This window comes from Simochromis diagramma, unplaced genomic scaffold, assembly GCF_900408965.1.
Source record: "Simochromis diagramma unplaced genomic scaffold, fSimDia1.1 OVJJ01000453.1, whole genome shotgun sequence".
Classification (NCBI taxonomy): domain Eukaryota; kingdom Metazoa; phylum Chordata; class Actinopteri; order Cichliformes; family Cichlidae; genus Simochromis; species Simochromis diagramma.
In genome coordinates this window covers 161,174-179,967 of record NW_024387471.1, presented here as the reverse complement: position 1 = coordinate 179,967, position 18,794 = coordinate 161,174, and the positions used below count along the sequence as shown (strand labels likewise).

General features: G+C 43.8%; 2 protein-coding genes across 3 annotated transcripts in view; one reads left to right on the top strand and one right to left on the bottom strand.

The window, feature by feature from the left end:
- The first annotated feature begins 2,619 nt into the window (after positions 1-2,619).
- Positions 2,620-4,762, top strand: ndufa5 (NADH:ubiquinone oxidoreductase subunit A5). The gene is made up of 5 exons (XM_040015025.1): positions 2,620-2,841; positions 3,496-3,540; positions 3,713-3,829; positions 3,901-3,966; positions 4,565-4,762. The coding sequence occupies exons 1-5, from the start codon at positions 2,821-2,823 to the stop codon at positions 4,664-4,666; spliced, it is 351 nt and encodes a 116-aa protein (XP_039870959.1). The 5' UTR covers positions 2,620-2,820; the 3' UTR covers positions 4,667-4,762.
- cog5 (component of oligomeric golgi complex 5) overlaps positions 4,737-18,794 on the bottom strand; it is a 59,463-nt gene continuing 45,405 nt past the window's right edge. For both annotated transcript variants that reach the window (XM_040015019.1, XM_040015020.1), the window contains exons 11-22: positions 18,041-18,122; positions 13,328-13,532; positions 11,108-11,269; positions 10,781-10,880; positions 10,366-10,476; positions 9,845-9,907; positions 8,183-8,286; positions 7,161-7,398; positions 6,992-7,068; positions 5,916-6,042; positions 5,728-5,807; positions 4,737-5,076 (exon numbers count right to left, since the gene is read on the bottom strand). In XM_040015019.1, coding sequence (XP_039870953.1) covers positions 4,968-5,076; positions 5,728-5,807; positions 5,916-6,042; positions 6,992-7,068; positions 7,161-7,398; positions 8,183-8,286; positions 9,845-9,907; positions 10,366-10,476; positions 10,781-10,880; positions 11,108-11,269; positions 13,328-13,532; positions 18,041-18,122 — 1,458 coding nt within the window. In that variant the 3' untranslated portion in view covers positions 4,737-4,967. The remainder of the gene's footprint in view (positions 5,077-5,727; positions 5,808-5,915; positions 6,043-6,991; positions 7,069-7,160; positions 7,399-8,182; positions 8,287-9,844; positions 9,908-10,365; positions 10,477-10,780; positions 10,881-11,107; positions 11,270-13,327; positions 13,533-18,040; positions 18,123-18,794) is intronic.

Here is an 18,794-nt window from a genome sequence, read left to right as displayed (position 1 = left end):
CCCCCCAAGGACTAGAGTTTGAACTTGATGAACAATGAGCATTTTAATAATCTACATTATTATTAATATTAAAGAAATTAATATTAAATAAATTCTAACAACAGCTGATCAAGCTTAAACGTGCTGCTGTTGTTTAGCCCGACTTCCGCCGGTTACCTGTTTCTGGCGCAGAGAAAAGCCGATCAGCTGATCATTGATCAGTTTCATGATTGAATTAGCAACTTTCTAGCTGAAGTAGTACGGCACAAATCGCGTTCCTTTTCACCTCAACTTTAAAGTTCGACCTCCTCGGCTGTAATTGGTCCAGCCCAGAGTCGATCATGACCAACTGGCCAATCCACCACCTTTCATTTATACCGTTAAAAAGAAAAGAACTAGAACCCCATCGGCCCATAAAAACGAAAAATGACGAGCAAATTCATCCTGAGACTGAGTATGCAACCTCAGGCTCTGTCCCAATTCAGGGTCTGCACGCTTGAAGTACGCATTTTAAGTGCGATTACGTCACCGCCATGCGACGACGGCTGTCCCAATCCAAAGTGTACTTCAAATGCATATTCCAAATGCGCCGTCGATTTCCCCAAATATCAAGCGTGGTCCGGTGCACGCTTCGTGGTGCCATATATCCCACAATTCATAGCGCGGCGGTGGGTGTGGATAATTTTGCCGCAAAATACGGCAGAAGGGAGCAGTCGAAGAGTGAACTGTCAAAGTACTGAATATGACGTCACTTATTTATGTGCGAATGTTTAATAATGAAGAACATTAAAACATTGCTGTTGGCCACATGTCGGCAAAGTTGTGTGACATTAGTGATGTTTGTACTTTCAGCGTTAACTTGGTTTTAAAGGATATATATCATAATAATCTGACAATACTATAATATTGGCCATATTATATTTACATTACCACAGTGGGATGATTTTAGTCTCATGAACAACTAATTGTTATTTACTGACTAATCTTGAAATGACTGCTCAGTAAAGAAATGAAGCCCAACAATCATGTTTTACAGTCCCGTGGTCTCTAGTGATGTGACGTTCTGTATCGAGGCTTCGAAGCTTGTGTCGAGAGGGAGCGTTTCCGCGATGCGCGTATCGAGGCTTGCTTCATTTATGGGAGGAGCTGAAAATGATGACGTCCGAAGCCTCGCTGCCCGGCTGTACCACGTGACTGGTTCATGAAGTGGTTCGAACTTTGCCGCGAGATATGACAGCGATATGAACCCCTCAGACTTCATTCAAAAATGTGGGTGTTTGATGGAGAGTTGTTAGTGAGAGTTTGGAGACAGTTTGGAGGTTTATCAGAGTGAGGTGAGAAAGTCAGGAGAGAATGGAGCCAGCTAAGAAGAGGAGGATGTCCTCCCCTGTGTGGGAACATTTTGATCTTATTCCTCCCAACAAAGTATGTAAATTTCTACAGAAGATGTATTTTCATAATACTGATGGTGCAATACAATTTATGTTAAGCTGTCTTGACATTTGTACAAGGTGAAGTGTTTGCTATGTGCCAGGGAGCTGGGCTATAACAACAACACCTCATCCATGCTTAGGCACTACAGAGCTTTGCATGAGAATAAGGGGAACACCGATTGTGGAGCAAGACCAGGTGAGCCATCAAATGCAATGATAATATAGCATGCAGTAATGTTACTAAATGATATAACAATATTATACAACTGTAATAAGTTACGTGTGTGATATTTATATTTGTGCTTTGTTCTCCTGAGGAAAGACAATAAAGACAATCTCAAATAGATGAAGATCTGGTTAGCATGGTGATTGAGGACTCCCAGCCATTTAGCATTGTGGAGGACAAAGGATTCAAACGATTTGTTATATCATTAAATCCTAGCTATGTTCTCCCCACTGAAAAGGTCATAAAAGCAGTGAAAATTTAGTTTTTACAGAATAAAATGTGAACAGGCAGGAGTGTGTAGCTGTCCATACCTCAACGTTACAAAAGCACAACTACTGTCCACACCCCAACCACACCTCACCTTACAGTAAATGATCATTTCCATTTTAAGCATTTCCAAATGATCATTTTCCATACTGCCAGTATAAATATACACAGTATACTGCCATCACTACAATATACATGTTTTACACACTCCTTTTGTTGTTGACATTTACAGGCTGTGTGCAAAAGGCCACACTCTTCAAATTCATGCCAACTAATATTTTTACGTCCAGTAGATGTCCTACTAGAGCAAATGAAGCTTCAAGAAGCTTTGCGCTGGGATGAACCAATTGGATGAAAAGCTTCAGTGCTTCATGAAGCTTCATCTGCCCATCACTAGTGGTCTCAGCCTCAGATACTCAACTAATCAAAGTGATGTCATGACGAAAATGCATGACTAACAAAACATTTGTTTCTCCTTCATTTCTGTCAAACAATGCTGTATGTAACATTACTCGCGGTTAGTATCATGGTTGCTAGGCAACCTGAACAGCCCGACGAATGCTAGACCGTCCCATTTCACAAGCCTCTTACTTCCGCACTTCTCGTACTTATAGTACACACCGTACGTAGTACGCGTAGTGCGCGTACTTCAAGCGACACAGCCTCAGCCTGCTTGGATAAAAGCAAAACGTTCAGATGTTTGTACCTACATCCGACCTATGCTATGCTAGCGTGAATACATAGCATGTATATAGTTTTACGCTGCTGTGATCACAGAACAGTCCGCGTTTTCTATTTTTTAACATTTATTACGACAGGAACAAATCGTTTTTCAAAACGCCGAGAAAAAAAAGACAACACCGACGTCATATTTAGCAGCCGGAAGTATCATGACGCATTCCTGACGTCTGGAGAATGGCTGGGCTGCTGAAGAAGGTATGAGTAAAGGTCATGTCTTGTTTTAATGTAAGAAACACAATAAAACAGCTGTATTAGTTTTATTAAGGTGACGGTACTGTCACCTCCGTTTGCGCGCTGTGCATGTTGTGCTAGCTTGTGCTAGCTTGTGCTAGCATGCTAACTTGATAAGGAGCTAGCACGGCAGTGTCCGGTCAGAGCAGGTGGCAAACTAAAGGAAAGCTCACCGAACACTTTGAATCCGGTCCCACGGTTAAGTCAGCCGAACACCCGTGGGAGCTTTTGAAGAAACTGGTTAAGCCATACTTCCCTTACATGGCTAACTGGAGACCCGAATCTGGACCAACAGACCTGGAAAATAAAATCCCTGCTCAGTGCAAACCTGCCTGTAATGTTAATAAAGTGCACATATTTGAAGGTGAGGGCTGATGGATTTCAGAGAATGTTTTTTAAGGAAGTTCCACATTAGCAGGGAAATGTTGTTTGAGATGATTAACAACCACAAGTGTCTCGTCCAAGTCATAAAACCAGCTGTGGAGCTGGTTGTTGACAGTGCGAGCAGACAGACTGAGGGTTGGTTTAGGCCGAGTGCCGATGCTGGAGTCACGTGGTTAAAGGTGAACGCATTGACATTAGCCACTCTTGGACAGCTCTCCTTTTCCTCTCTTCCAGACGACCGGCTTGGTTGGCCTGGCAGTGTCTCAAAATCCACAGGAGGTGAGCAGCTGATGGTGACTGCACCACATACCTCATTTTTAATCTTTCCCATCGCCTGACTGTGACCAGACTAGTCCTGGATCACACTCGTGTTATCCGTGTGCCGTTTATGGAGCTGTCATTGAAGCTGAGGGAGTTGAGCAGTGTACTCACCCTGTGCTGTTCCTCTCAGCGTCTCAGGATCCTCTACACAAAGATCCTGGCGTCCTTGCAGACCATGCCGCAGGACGCTGCTTACAGGAAGTACACGGAGCAGCTGGTCAATGAGCGCTTCAGCCACGTGAAAACGGTCAGTGTGTGAGCAGACAGACGAATGACAGAGGAGCTTAGATGAACTGACAGGATTTGTGTTCTTCACAGGAACCCGATGTTGAGAAGCTTGAGAAGAAAATTAACTGCGGTCAGATTGAAGAGGTCATTTTCCAGGTAGGTCGCGGTCAGTCTGCCTCACTCTGATCAAAGTGATGAAGCTGAGTGGAAAACTCTTCATGTACAAACCTAAAAAGTCACGACTTCGTGTTCAGCTCGAGTGCAGAGGGGTGTATGACATATATAGCCTACATACATGAACACAGTGACAAGCTTAGTAACGGAAGGTGTTGGAGCGCAGGTCCAGATCATTCTGGTTCACTTTAATCCAGGGATTAAAATTGAATCCCTGGATTAAAGTGATTCCGACTGGTTTGAAGACTGCTAATACGCTGCTGGTAGTACTGTATTGCTCCCAGGTCTTTAAATGAGCGCGTGGCTTTGTACAGACTGCTGCCTCTTTTATTCTGAGAGTGCTTTTCTCACCAGAGTAGCTGACACACTCGTAGTACAGAGTTACTGTTTGTTTCACACTGAAGTCGACATTAAATCACTGATGTGTTCGGTTGGTTCCCGTCAGCCTTCATACAGACCGGACTGTCTCAGTGAATATGTGAACGCAGTTGTTGTCTCAACTTAACTAAAAAGTATGGTTGCTTTACAGTATTAGTGTATACATTAGTATTTGTGGCTGATGATTTTTTCCTGCGCGCAGGCTGAGTGTGAGCTGGCGTTATCGAGGAAGATGTCCGAATGGAAGCCGTGGGAGCCGCTGGTAGAGGAGCCGCCCCCCAACCAGTGGAAGTGGCCCATCTGAGTCTGCGTGTGTAGTGTTCCTGTCATACTGTCTGTGAAGGCAAAACCTGTGCTTTCAATGAAGTACTACATTAAAGTTTTGGAAATATTGCCTTTATTCAGATGAGTTTTTGATGTGTGTCACAAATTATTACTTTTATATCAGCAAGTCTGTTCTAAGAAGCTGCGTTGTCCTCCTCTGTGGTTTGGACGAGGCTCTCTGCTGTTACTGCTGAGATTACTTTTACTGTAAATACTCTCTCTCGACCCCTGGACCACACTTGTTAAAAAATGAGCAGATTATTTGTGGACCCAAACACAGGTCAGGTGCTGGTAGCCCTCTGTAACAGCTGGAGCATGATGGGATAGATGGGGGCAAACTCCTTCCCCTGCCGAACCCTGACTGACTGCACGTAGGCCTCCAGAGCGCCCCTGAGAGGACAGACAGAGTGAGCACATCTGTTATCACAGTGCACACAAATCAGTTGTCATATCTGACTCGTGTCCAGCGAGGTGTTCAAGGTCAGTGTAAAGAGTTGGTGCCTCAAAACTGCGAGTCTTACAAGAACAGTGTGCATTTTTAACACGTGTCACATTTGGCCTCTGACCTTCAAGGTCGACAGATGTGAAGGTCAAGGCGTTAATAATGCAGCATACAGCCATTTAAAACATTGTTTGTACTGGCAGCATGTAGGGAACACATGGGGATTCTAAATATGGTGGTTTTGGACCTCTCACTACTTCAAGGTCAAACTAAATGTCTGTTTGATCTTCCTTTGAAGCCAAAATGCACCATGTAGTACAACAAGCCCAACACCTAATGCTGGTGTAAATATTTGTCATGCTATTCTTACCTGATTTGATTGTAGTGCAAACTAATACTGAGTTAGGATTCTTATTGGCAGTCAGCAGTGACTCCTTAAATTACACACACATCAGTCAGTCTACCACTAGAGGGAGCTCATTCATCACAGTAAAGGCCCCCTGAGATTAGGTAATCTAAGCTCAGGTAACAGTGGCAGCTCCTGTCCTGTTGTACAGACCAAAGTGTTCTAACAGATGTGTTTACGTCACCGAGCCTACCTGATGAGGCTGAGCTTGTCTCTCTCAGAGGGATGATCATCCAGCCACTGTGAGTACCTGGCGATGGACCACTCTGCTCTCTGTGGGGGACAGGCTTATTGAGATGGTGCACTGTACACACTGCAGAAGTGCCACACGATGATGGACGATTCAGCTTGAACTGTGTGTGCGCGTGTGTGTTTACAGGCCTGGTGAGGTGACTTCAGCTCCGGTGGGGCTCTGGTGAAAAGGAAGTGTAGTAAGGTGCTGTAGGGAATCAGTTCACCGACAGCTGGACTGCTGGCTATCAGCTCACTGGTCTGGAACAGCAGCGGCCTCAAACACAAAGCAAACAGCACTTTTTACCTTCCATGTAAAACATCTGCTGCTCATCGTGTTCATTCAGAAGAAAGACGAGCTTACAGGAAAAGCTCTCTGATAACCTGATGGAAAGCCTCGGTCATCTGTGTGAGCACCTGAACGAACACTGAAACTGTCTGCCTACGACTGGTTCCATTTCCCCGAAGAAAAAAATCCAGTCAGAGATCAAATGAGAGTTTTATTAGCTTTTATTTCTATATTTTTTAATGTGATTTGATTAAGACATTCTTTGATAATATTTCACTTTCAATCTGAAAAATGTTACGAAAGCTTTGAAATAAACATGGTCCGGTGCACCCCGTGGCCCCCTTTACACCCACCCCTGTGCTGCAGGTAACTAGGCCGGCTGCTGTCAGCCTTCAGTATAACTTAAACTGGTGTCAGACTGAGTTACTTTGTAATGGCTGCAGCTTTACTGCACATCGTTTCAGTGTAAGACAAACGGCGGTGGGTCATGTCGGAGTTGGTTGATCAGGTGGTTTGATGAAGGACTCCTGCTGCTCACTTTTTCCCAGTAAAGGTTTTACAAACTGATACGTTCTCCCAAACTTGGACTGGAACCAGAGCAGGTTTGTGGAGTTTCGATGCTGGATAACTCGCTGTGCCTAAACTCTCAGCTTTCACCAAAATAACATGAAGGTCAACAGTTTCTTATGTAGTATTAAAAACAACAATAAACTGGAACTAGTATGTACATACTGTAGATATGTAGTATTTAAAATGCAGTGTTTTACTATGAAAAATACACAGTGTCTGGGTCAGGACAGCACCGAGTGCATGTAGGTAAAGTCCTGCATGGTTAACATGATTCATCACCATTACTGCCTGTTAGGCCGTAATTCTTTACATGAAAAAACAAAGTGCACCATCTAACTGTGACGACTGTTAATTGAAGCCAACACACCTGAAGGAGCGCAGCATCCTGTAGGGTTTTCCTAAATCAGACACTCGTCTGCACAGAGGAGCCACAGCCATCTCCATCTGACACGCGTAAAAACAGAAAAGTCAAAATGAAAATCGGCCTTTGAGCGAAACGAGGCCGAAGAGCAGAAAACAGACGGCATCTCCGTTACTTGCGCAAAGTCAGCAGCCAGTCTCATCTTGCCCCCCTCCCCCAGCGGACGCAGCAGGCTGCCGTGGCGGATGAACAGCTCGATGGCTCTCTGGGCGATCGACTCCGTGCTCTCGAATATGAAGTCCACACACTGGAAGTGTCTGAAATAGTCTGCCATGACTCGGGAGATAAAACCCTGCAGCTCCTTCATGTACAGAGAGCAAGGAATATCAGGTCTGTCGGGGCTGGACAGAGGCCTGCAGCACACACAGCACATCAGAGGGAGAAATGTGTTTAACATGTGTTTGCTGTGGGACTCAGAAAAGATGCTGTGCATTAACACTCTGAACACAACTGTAGAAAGCAGATCAGTGTGAGGAAACCTGGCTTGGTACATGTCACTCTTTTAGTGATTTTTAGAAACTAGAAGATGTAGTGAGCCACCACACACACACACACACACACACACACACACACACACACACCCAGCCGTTTGCTTGTGGGGGCCTCTGATCCTTAGAGGTTTCTTTCAAATGTTGTAGGGTTGTTACTGTATGACATTGATCTCGAAACAAGACATTTTTTCTTTATTACCTTCTGTGTGTCACTTTTTGTGTTTGTAAACGAGAGCATGTGTTAGCGTCAGCTGTTTGATTCGTGTTAAATGATGTTGGACCAACTGCTGAACAACAAGTGCAGCCGACGACGAGCAGGACGAGATGAGTCCAGCTGCAGCTTTTGGACTTTAATCTTCATTCATAGCAGTGACGCCATGTTGACCCTGCCAAGCTCAGGCTTGGCCTCTACTGCTGTACTTTCAAAATAAGACTGAATTCAATCTGAAAATCAAGTGTGATCTGTACCGTCAGTGAACCAGAGGCACAGTTCTGACTGTTAGAAGGACTAAAACCACTCATGAAGGTCTTCGATTTTCTAGCTACAACCAATAAAAATGAGTCTGATTCATGTTGCAGGCACATTTGGTCCAAAAACATTCTAACATTATATGTACTGAGCTGTTGTTGATGCAGAGAGGCTGACCCTGAGAAGTCTTCTTGGTGTAAGGTGATAATGATGGCCTCTATGGAGTCGGTGACTGACTGCAGGAGAGGATGCACCGCACTTCTCATCAGCGCCTGAACTCCCTGAACCAGAGGTCAGAAGGAGAAACAGAGTCATGTGACAGGACAGAACAGGAGGACACCAGCATCACGCCTACCTTAGCAACATGTGGAGTCAGGTGAGCAGACTCACGCGTGTATAGATGAACTGACATCCACAGCCTAATGTTTTATCACATTTTATAGTGTTACGGTGAAGCTCCAGATGGACAACAGCATGTCGGGCCAACAGTACAGCTAGCAGAGCTGCTAACAGTAAGATGTGTGTAAGATGACAGCTGGAGCATCAGGACACTTAGAAGATGATTAAACTATAACTTTAAATCGAAATGAAATGAAATAAAAAATCCCCGTAAACTGAAACAAAAAAGAGATTTTGTTTTAAGAACAAAGATCAAAACATACAAAGTTTTAAACTCTGTGTTGACCTAAATATGAGCCTAATGTTGTCATCACAGCTCTGATAAACTAATGTAAGCTTCAGGCTTTGACTGGAGCCTCCAGCACCTGAGAGGAGTCTCCACGTGTTCGCTCACCCACCCAAAGACAGAATTCAGGTGTTCCTGTCACTTCCACGGCCACAGGTGTATAAAGTTAAGCAACTAGGCAACGGCTCGCTCTTAGCAGCTCAGTGGATTCCAGTTTGGTACTGTGATAGGATGCAACCTGTGCAACAAGCCCAGCTGTGAAATTTACAGCAACTCAGCGATGAAGGCAATGTAAAAGAGCTTCATGGAGCAGGTTTCCACGGCTGAGCAGCATCTTCATCGCCACATGCAATGCAAAGCATCGGATGCTGTAAAGAACACATCTCCACTGGAGTCTAGAGCAGTGGAGCGAGTGACCAATAACGTTTCTCTGTCTGGGGTGGATGAGTGTACATTTGGTGACTGTCAGAATAACAGCAAGTGTGATGAAGAGTGATTACAGCGGGGGCTGTTTTTCAGGAAGTGTTAAGCGCTTCAGCAAACCGAGACATTTTGGACACTTTCATGCAACTTTGTTCCAACACGACTGCACACAAAGTCTTTAAAAACACAGACACGTGTGGTGTGGAAGAATTTGACTAAAGTCCTGACTTTAACCCGAGAGAAAACCTTGGGAATCGTTAGAGTGGAGACTGCGAGCCAGGCCTTGTTGTCAAATATGAGGGTGTGACCTCACAAACCACACGTGACCAGAAGCGCTGAAGCCGACATCATCAGTTCAGTTTCAGTTTTATTTGTCATATGCAAGTTAGCACAGGGTCAACATTGCAATGAAATGTGTTTGACGAGCAGCAGTCACTCAGCAGCATGGTACAGTAGAAGAAAATATAATAAAATAAAATAATAAAGAAAATAGAAAAATATTAAGGAGCAAATATTAGAGAGACATGGTAAAAGAGAAAAGATGACTAAATATATATATATGTATCTATAAATATAAATATATGTACACTAGTGATTAAATAAGAAAATCTTGAAAAGAAATATGACGGGAGGTCACAGACGCAACTCGAGTTCACGTGTGTGCGAAGACACAGCATTAGTGATAAATACTCGCATACCAGAGAAGTACTTAATTACTGCTAAGAGGATACCTCCAAAGAAGCAGCGAGGGACTCTGCAGCAGCTTGTGGACATGATCCCAAGCCTGAAATGATCTATGAGATAAAACAGGTTAGCACACACACATCAGTCACACACTGCATTGTGTTGAATTTGGGTAAAAGACCATAGTGTCACATTTTTTAATCATTCCTAATCAACATGAACAGAAATGTATTGATTAAAGTCTGAATGCATAAATTACATTTGACTGTTAAAGTTTCAAAACTTTTTTCACCCTTCAGAGTTTCAGTGAAACATGAGATTAACGCAGTTCTTACGTTACGCCAACATCATCATCATCATCTTTTATACACATTTATAGACATGAACTGTCTGGGAGTGGACTCAAACTCACGACCTTGCATTAGCCTTTGCTCACACAGCTCGTCGAGCGAGCTATCCCAGCATCCTGTGCCTTTCTTCTGCTGTGACAGTGGGTTAATAGTCCACGGGGGAGAACACACTGTTGCACATGCTGCTGTAGTAACTGGACTCAAGGTCTTACTCCTACCTTGGTGACAGCTTGCTGCAGGCGGTATAGAGTGTTTACTACAGCAACATTCCTCCGCTGGCCCTCTGTTAGTGGACCAATCACTTGGCTGGCATCACCCTGAGTGCACAACTGGAGACAGAGTTTGAGAGGTGAGAGCAAGGAAGGAAACGGCATCCCCACAGCTTTCTTTGTCCTAATGGGTTTACGCTGTGGCAGTGCTAACACAGCAGGCTCAGGGTACATCATGGACACGCTGGCAGCTAACACAGACAGCCACGCACCTTCACCCTCATCAGCGTGGGAGGGAACCACAGCCACATATTTACTATTCTGGACTTAATTCTGTAACTCCTCTTGGAACAGTCTCAGTGATCAACATGAACGCACCTTCAAAGGTTACTTTAGCACTGCACACACTAAGTGAGGTACGCACCAGCTGTTCAGACTTGACACAGAATAGCTGGACCGTCTTGGCGGCGTTCTTGGCCACAGCCAAAGAGAGGCTCGGATCCACCGAGGCGACATTCAGCTCACTGCAAACAACCAGCAGAGTCAGCGTGCCCGGCTTTAATCACACGCAGTGTGTTTTCACTGATAATGATTCAGAACATTCCAACAGGAAAGAAAAATCATGTTTAAATTTGACCCCCAACCATTCACTAGTTTCTTCTTTTGATTTAATATTTCAATTAACGATCCACTGATCAGTATTACGAAACTACAAACTCTTGATATGTTGGATAATGAAAAGCCTTCACACCTGTTGATGGTCTTGATGATGCTGTCTAGCTCATCGCTGGAAGGCAGGTTGCGGCCCCCCATGGGAAATACCAAGTTGATGGGATCGAAGAGGCGAGAGAGAGACCTGGACAGGTAGGCTGCCTCGTACGGCTGCAGAGAGTCCTTCAGAGCCTTCTCTGGGCTACACAAGCACACACACAAAGATACACACTGAATTAAATTTATTAATTAGACATCATTCGAAATAGAACTGAGATATACACACACACACACACACACACACACACACTAGAGCTGGGCGATATATCGAGTTTTTAAAAAATATCGATATATTTTTATACGAGATATAAGATGTGACAATATCCTTTATATCGATATAGTCTATGTTACGTTATAATTATACTTGTGGAGCCGCAAGTTTGCCTCTCTTTCGTCCACTTTCGTCTTTACGCAACGTTACTCGGCCTCGCCTCTCCTTCACTGAACACAACTCCCCCTCCTCCCCCATAGCTTCACCTGCAGGAAGCGACAAGATGGACACGGCAAATCTCCGTTAACGAGTTACTGCGCATCGCCCCGTGTGTGGGGCTGGACGACGTCAACGTGTTAGCTAGCTAACCACGCTAACGAGCTAACCACGCTAACGAGCTAACCACGCTAACGCCATGCAGCCCAGAGGGGCTGCACGGACTAAAATCCTTTCATTTTCTCAAAAGTTGACAGTGCGCCTTATGTATGAATTCTGGTTGTGCTTGATGGCCGCGAACCGATTTTATGTGGAACACGGCGCTCAGCAATCTGTCAAAAAATGTTTTAGTACGACTTTGATAAGCTACGGAGCTGCACCGCTTGATGGATTGTCGGAGGATTACGGCTGAGCCTCGCGGAGTGATACGTACTGTGCTTCAACGTAATATTATCCTACTGTGTATAAGGACCATAAATGGCACCTGTTAAGAGACGTGGTTGCGAAGCGGATTTCAAACTCCAGGCTGTCAGTCACGCAGTAGAAGTTGGGAACAGAGCAGCTGTGAAATCTGTCTTTGTTATTGTGCTCAGCGTCTTTTAGTTTACATTTTGACTGCACAATTGTGAGCTTTTTGTTATGCACAAAAACAACATTGTTTTCTTTTATTTATGGAGCATTATTATTTAATAAATGCTCATAATTTATTTTTGAGTAAATTTTATGTACATCTGCTCTATGTTAATAAAAGTGCCTGTGTGACATCTGGGACACAGCTTTGACTAAGAACTCTCTTTTTGTTCTTACTTTATGACTTTAAAAAAATATATCGAGATATATATCTTATATCGCCATCCAGCTAAAAAAATATCGAGATATGAATTTTGGGTCATATCGCCCAGCCCTAACACACACACACACACACACACACACACACACACACACAATTTGCTGGTGAGAAGCTTTGAACAGACGGAGACTTTCCTTTAAGGTTACGTTTAAAAGCACAAAAACATTCTCAGTTATCATGGTGTCATCATCGTCATAAAACAAAGATGTTCTCTGTCTGACATAAGTGGAACTGAAACGCCACCTTATCCAATCGTATTACTGTTCAGTGCAGCTGAGTGCTGATTCGTTTAATAACTGTTATACATCGTGACAATGCAAGAAAAGGAAAGTACATAAACTGTTGCAATTATTCCTTTGCTTTTGCATGAAGAGACAGATGTGTGTACCCCCCCCCAGCTTGTCACTCTACTTCCAAGTATCTGCCCTCACATCCTGTCATTAGTGCACACGCACTAACACGAGAGGACTTTGTGTCTGCCATGTCTTTATGCCCCATCAGTAACACGATGCCTTTGTTCCTCAGGTTTTTGCTGCACTGTGTGCACACAATCCCTCATTGCACTGTTCTCTGTTAGACCTTCTTATCAAACACTGTCCCAACTGTTTTTGCCCTCCGACAGTGAGAGCCAATCAGATTGGCTTCACTGAGCAGCACAGTGTTTTTCTTGTTGTTTCTTAGCGGTCGTCTCTGCTTCTAAAAATACATTTAGTGAAGACATTTGACCTGTGACCCAGGAAGCCTTCGAAGCTGTAGGAGGACACAAACTCTGCCTGTGAGTCGAGCAGACTTTCTACTTGAATGTTTAACTAAGGTGTGACTCAAAACAAGAAAACTCAAATATGCTCTGAATTCAACTTTTCCTCTGTGCTTCAAACTGAACAAGCTGTTGTGTGCGTGCTGCTGTGTTTGACTGGGCTCACTTGTAGTCTTGTTTCCCGTGTGTAAACAGGTCCTGGTTGTCTGTCTCTACTGTGGAGACATCCAGAGACGCGTCCATCCCACCGCTGCTGGTTAACGCTCCTTGCAGACTGGTGCTGTACTGCTGCAGTCGGCGCCACAACTCGTTGTAGAGTCGCAGGAGTTTGGGATACTCCCCTTCAAATGCCTGCTTCAAGAACGACGAGGCTACAAAAGAACCACAAACAGAGAAAAACACACAATTAAAGTTTGGATTCATGAACAGAGTCTCAGTTTTTTCTGAGTGAGACCAGAAAGAGCGATCTCACAGACATCCCGCTCAGCAGACGTTTGCAGGATTTTGGACACTTCACAAGTGCTCGATCAGGTTTCTCTGAAATATTCGTAGTTTTTTCCACAACGTGCACGTTACAAACCGAAGCGCAAAACCATGTCAGTGAGCCAGCAGTGTCCAGTGTGCTACGCAAGGGCGTAGATTTGGTTTTGGCATTGATGGGGACGGATGATTCAACCACTGAACCCTGTCCTGTTTCTTATTTTTGTCCTTTTTGTCTTTGCTTCTTGATAAAAAAGGAGAAATATACTTGCCTACATATGCTATTCTGCATGCTTTTAAACCATTTAAAATTACAATTCATAGTTTTATATGTGAATTATGTAATGTTAAATTACTATTAAACAAATGACTGACTAAGTATTTTAGGCTTTAGTTTACTTCAGCCATAATCCATATAAATCAGGTATCATGCTAAAATAAAAATAGCTTCAAATACAGTCATGAACCAACAAGTCATCATCCAATTTCACCTGATTACTCTCTGAGCTTTGTGTTGGTTCTTCTGTCACCTGACAAATAGGACATACATGACAATAAGAATAAAATGTGGAGCTGCTTCAGTGTTTCTGTCACTTTGTGCAGATCTTGACTCGTCAGTAATGTTTGTAGGCTGAGTGCATTTTTAAAACAATTTGTGCAAACTGCACTACAAGGTGGAATATTTGTAAAATCATGACTACCTCATGACATTTTGTCTCAAAATTAACCCTATGAATATGTCAGAGCCATTAGGATGAAATTATTGTGTCACCAACATTTAACGTTAGACATATAATTTTAACAGCCTCTGTAAACTAATATCCTGGCTGCTCGAGGCTGCCGTTTCCTCTGACAGTTTCAATCAAAATTAGAAATGCTGCTCTGAGACTGAGAGAACTAATAGTGCTGCTTGTTGTGCAGGTAGTTTCCAAAACACGTTATTCATGGTTACATACAGTTTTAGGCTGATGTGGGCCAAAGCCTAGCATAGCCTGTAACGTTATTGTGACGGACACGTTTTATGAGTGAACTTGACTTTAAGTGACTGACAGGTTTCTTTGAAAAACACTTTCTCACATCCAGCTTCTTCCGTTTTGCTGCCGTCCTCCTCTCCTCCTCGCAGCGCAGGCTTGCCGCTGCTAAAACTAAACAGAGCTCCCTGAAAGGCTCAGCCAATCACATTGGCCATATTTGTCACATGACTAGGACTCCAGTAGAGAAGTAATTTAACTCTTTCTGCTCCGCTGGGTGAATGAGACGCTGACAGATCGGTTTTTCTTACTATCGGGATTGTTGTTCTTTACTCGAAGAGATCAAATTATTGGTGGGGACAATTCAATAATCGCAGGATATTGGTGGGGACATGTCCCTTCCGTTCATGCCAAATCTACGCCCTTGGTACTACGAGACATTGTTAGCCTAGCTTAGCATTAATACTGGGAAAAGGACAAAGCGCTAACCTGGCTGTTTCCAACGTTCAAAATATAACCACCTCTATGAACGGGCTTCATGAGACTGGATTAATTTCAATTTAGTGGATTTTACATGGAAGGAAGGGCGAGTGACAGGCTGGTCAATGCAGACGCCAACCAACGTGTTAAAGTGGGTGTGGTTTTGGCTCAGCTGAAACAACAAAGAAAAAACCTCATCAATTTCCTGAAATACGTGTAAAAATGTTACACTGACAGGAGGAAATGATACTTGTTAACAGCAAATCAATCTGATAACAGAAAGAAAAATACGTCAGATGGAAACAGAGAGAGCAGAAGGACTAAAGTGACGTCAACACACAGACTTATGCAACCGAGCCTCCAAATGACCAAATTATTCAACAGATCACCTGTTTTACTTCTGTTCTGGAATTCATCTCTCTCACACACACACAACACAGAGGCCATGACAGTGAAACGTTAGCGAGCAGCCAAATCCACCTCTCCTGTTCTCACTCGCCACCCAACGCCTCCATGTGACAGCGAGAGAATAATTGCGTCAAAATTATTTACTTTTTAAAATTAATTTATTTCTTTGTTTTTTGAGGGGCTGCTTTTGTCGATTCATCACCGTTACAGCAGGGGTGCCCAACTCCAGGCCTCGAGGGCCGGTGTCCTGCAGGATCTCACCCTGGGTCAGCACACCTGAATCAAATGATTAGTTCATTACCAGGCCTCTGGAGAACTACAAGACATGTTGAGGAGGTCATTTAGCCATTTAAATCAGCTGTGTTGGATCAAGGACACATCTAAAACCTGCAGGACACCGGCCCTCGAGGCCTGGGGTTGGACACCTGTAGTTTACAGAGTCTGATAAGATGAAGAACACCTGAGGGATGATTACTGAGTTAAACCAAAACCTTCAAACATTTTAAACTTGTTCCAGATGATTCTACTCACCAGAAACACTGAAAATGGTCAATACTGTAATCAATAATCAATACTGACAAAGTTATTACTGAATTTTTTTTGTTGTTGGTTCTTATGTGTGTTTAAAACTTTGCAGTTAGACACGAGGCCCAGCAACCCCATCAACCACGCCACATTTCCAAATGCTCATTTTCTTAGCCAAACAAAAAACCTGATTCCATCCACCACCATCTGCTGACAGACTAGACTGAGGTCAGCAAACTCAGTACAGATGCTCAGATACCCTCCCCCTGACCCCCTCCTCCAGCTCTTCCAGGCAAACACAGAGGTGTTTCCAAACCAGCCACACTGACCCATCTCTGCAGCATGCCCCAGGTCTGTCCCCCTGCAGGCCAATCCTGAAACACCTAAACTAAGAGGCGTCCAATCGGGATCCTAGCCACATCCCCAAACCACCTCAAACGGCTGTGGAGGTGCAGCAGATCTGTTTTGAACCTTGAATGATCAAACTCCTTCTCCTGTCTCTGAGGCACGACCCAAATCCCTGAAGCTGATTTCTGCTGCTTCCAGACACCGTTTCATTCTTTTGGTTTCTGCCCACAGCTTTTGGCCACAACTGTCATCAACTAACTGCATCTCAAAGACAATTTGTAAGCTGTTTGTGAAATCAGAAACAGCATCTCATGTGTGTGCATCATTACAGGGTTATGTGCTAATGTTCACTCACAGCATGTCACACACCAACACCAGTGCAGTTTGCAATGGCTGCCCAACAAAGGGACACGTACAGGGACCAAATAGCTGAAACAGTGAGTCCAACACTATGTTCTGAGATAACCTGCATCAGGACACTCAGTCACATCCCACAAAACAAATTCTCCAGTAGACTTGTATACTTCTTTAAAAGGGGAAGCCTGCCAATCCAGATTCACTGTCCAGCCAAGATAGCCCCACAGCATCGAGAGTCCTGTGGAACTGAGTGTAAACCCTGTAGGGAGAGGTTTAACTCTCTGTGAAGGTCTTCAAGGGCAAAGGCTCAGAGAATCCACACGGCTCTCTGCAGGACAGGGGAAAGGCTAAAGCCGGTAATGTCTGGTTTTACATGCAGACATTTTTATATAAATAGACCAAAAGATTTATTTCTTATCTCTGTGCAGGCCTAACAGACCCTGCATCGTGTTGTGGGTAACACATTCACGTGACGAGTGAAAGGTCACCACTTCAGGGTTGCACCAGGAAGAGCAAACGGCTCAGTGCTCTGACAAATCACACATGTTGCCGTGGTGACCCTAGGATCCAGCCGAAACCTTTAACTCGAGGTTGCACTGTTGCTCTGTCAGAGTGTCTATTCTGTCAATTTCAAGTGCTTTGCATGAAATTTCAACTGGGAACAAAATTAGATCTACTAATGGAAAATGACAAAATAAATTGCAACAAATGATTTGAATGTAGAAATAATGGTCATCATTTAACTTTGTTACAGACATAAAGAACTTGGAGTATTTCTAAAAGGAAGCACGCTGGTATGGTGTTTGCATGTCCGGCTTCCTCACAGAGCACGAGAATGGATTTATTTAGTATTGTTGTTAGCACTGTGGCTTCACAGCACGAAAGTCCTACGCTTCAGAGCATACTGAGGTGTTTCTGTATGCAGTCTGCATGTTCTCTCTGCATACTCTGGTTTCCTCCCACAGTCCAAAAACATGCATGAACAGACCACAGGTGTGAATATTCGAGTGTCTCTCCGCGTCAGCCCTGTGACAGATGGGTAACCTGTCCAGTGTTCTCCCTATGACATCTGGATTGTATGTAAACACAGAAAACAGGATGTGTCTGCAGGTTTGGGACTGAGCTCACCCAAAGCACAGCGCGCTCTGGGACATGGCGATGCTTCTGTTACATATGCACAACACAGAACATTTACTTTCTTACACAACAGCTCAACAAGTGGAACAAACTCTGTTTGAATCTGTATGAAAAGAAAAATCATGACAGACGTTGGTGCACAGGAGTGAAAACGGGAGAATAAACAGCCTTACCTTCAGTCGCTTTATGAAACTCTTCACTGAGCATCGTAGTTATATTGTTCCAGAAGGTGTAGAGGATATCAGGTTGACCATCCTGTTGGTAAAACAAAGGAATACTGATTATCTGACACTCGACCACGTCGCCCTGATTAACCAGCGCCCTACAAAAACCTTTTTTTTCCACGTTACAGGAGCGCTTGTTTCCCCTCCATCACAGTTTTTCATGTGATAACAGTAAACTCACCACATGCCCATTCTACTCACAGAGAAAATCTCTGTGTGACACTTTCCCACGTTTGACGGGTTAAACTCACACCTGCATCGACACACAGGAACTACAATCAAAACTCGTATGAAACATGAACTTGCAGACACATACACACATCAACACACATAACCTGATTGTGGAAAGTGCTTTAATTATTTCATGGAACCGGGCATGTTCCTGTGTATTGTTCTCAGTGCTCTATTAGAGAAGCATGCTGCAGGTCTGTTGGGCATGCCTCTGACCTCTGACCTCCCACTTTCCCCACTGTCTGCACGTCTGTCTTTGTTTGTTAATTAGAAACACAGAAACCAAAGTTACTTTGAAGTTGGAATTTAGAGACAAGTTTCAATTCAGTTTTTTTCAAATTGAATTAAGTTTTATTTATAACAACAGTGACCTCAAAATGCATTATATTGTAAGCTAAAGAGCCCCCACTGCTTTTATGAGCAAGAACTTGATGACAGTGGGGAGGAAAAACTCCCTTCAGCGTAACCAGAG

Coding starts and splice junctions, on each gene's coding strand:
- ndufa5 (XM_040015025.1), top strand. CDS start 2,821: ATGGCTGGGCTGCTGAAGAAG. Junction 3,541..3,712: donor TGTCTCAAAATCCACAGGAG/GTGAGCAGCTGA, acceptor TGTTCCTCTCAG/CGTCTCAGGATCCTCTACAC. Junction 3,967..4,564: donor TTGAAGAGGTCATTTTCCAG/GTAGGTCGCGGT, acceptor TCCTGCGCGCAG/GCTGAGTGTGAGCTGGCGTT.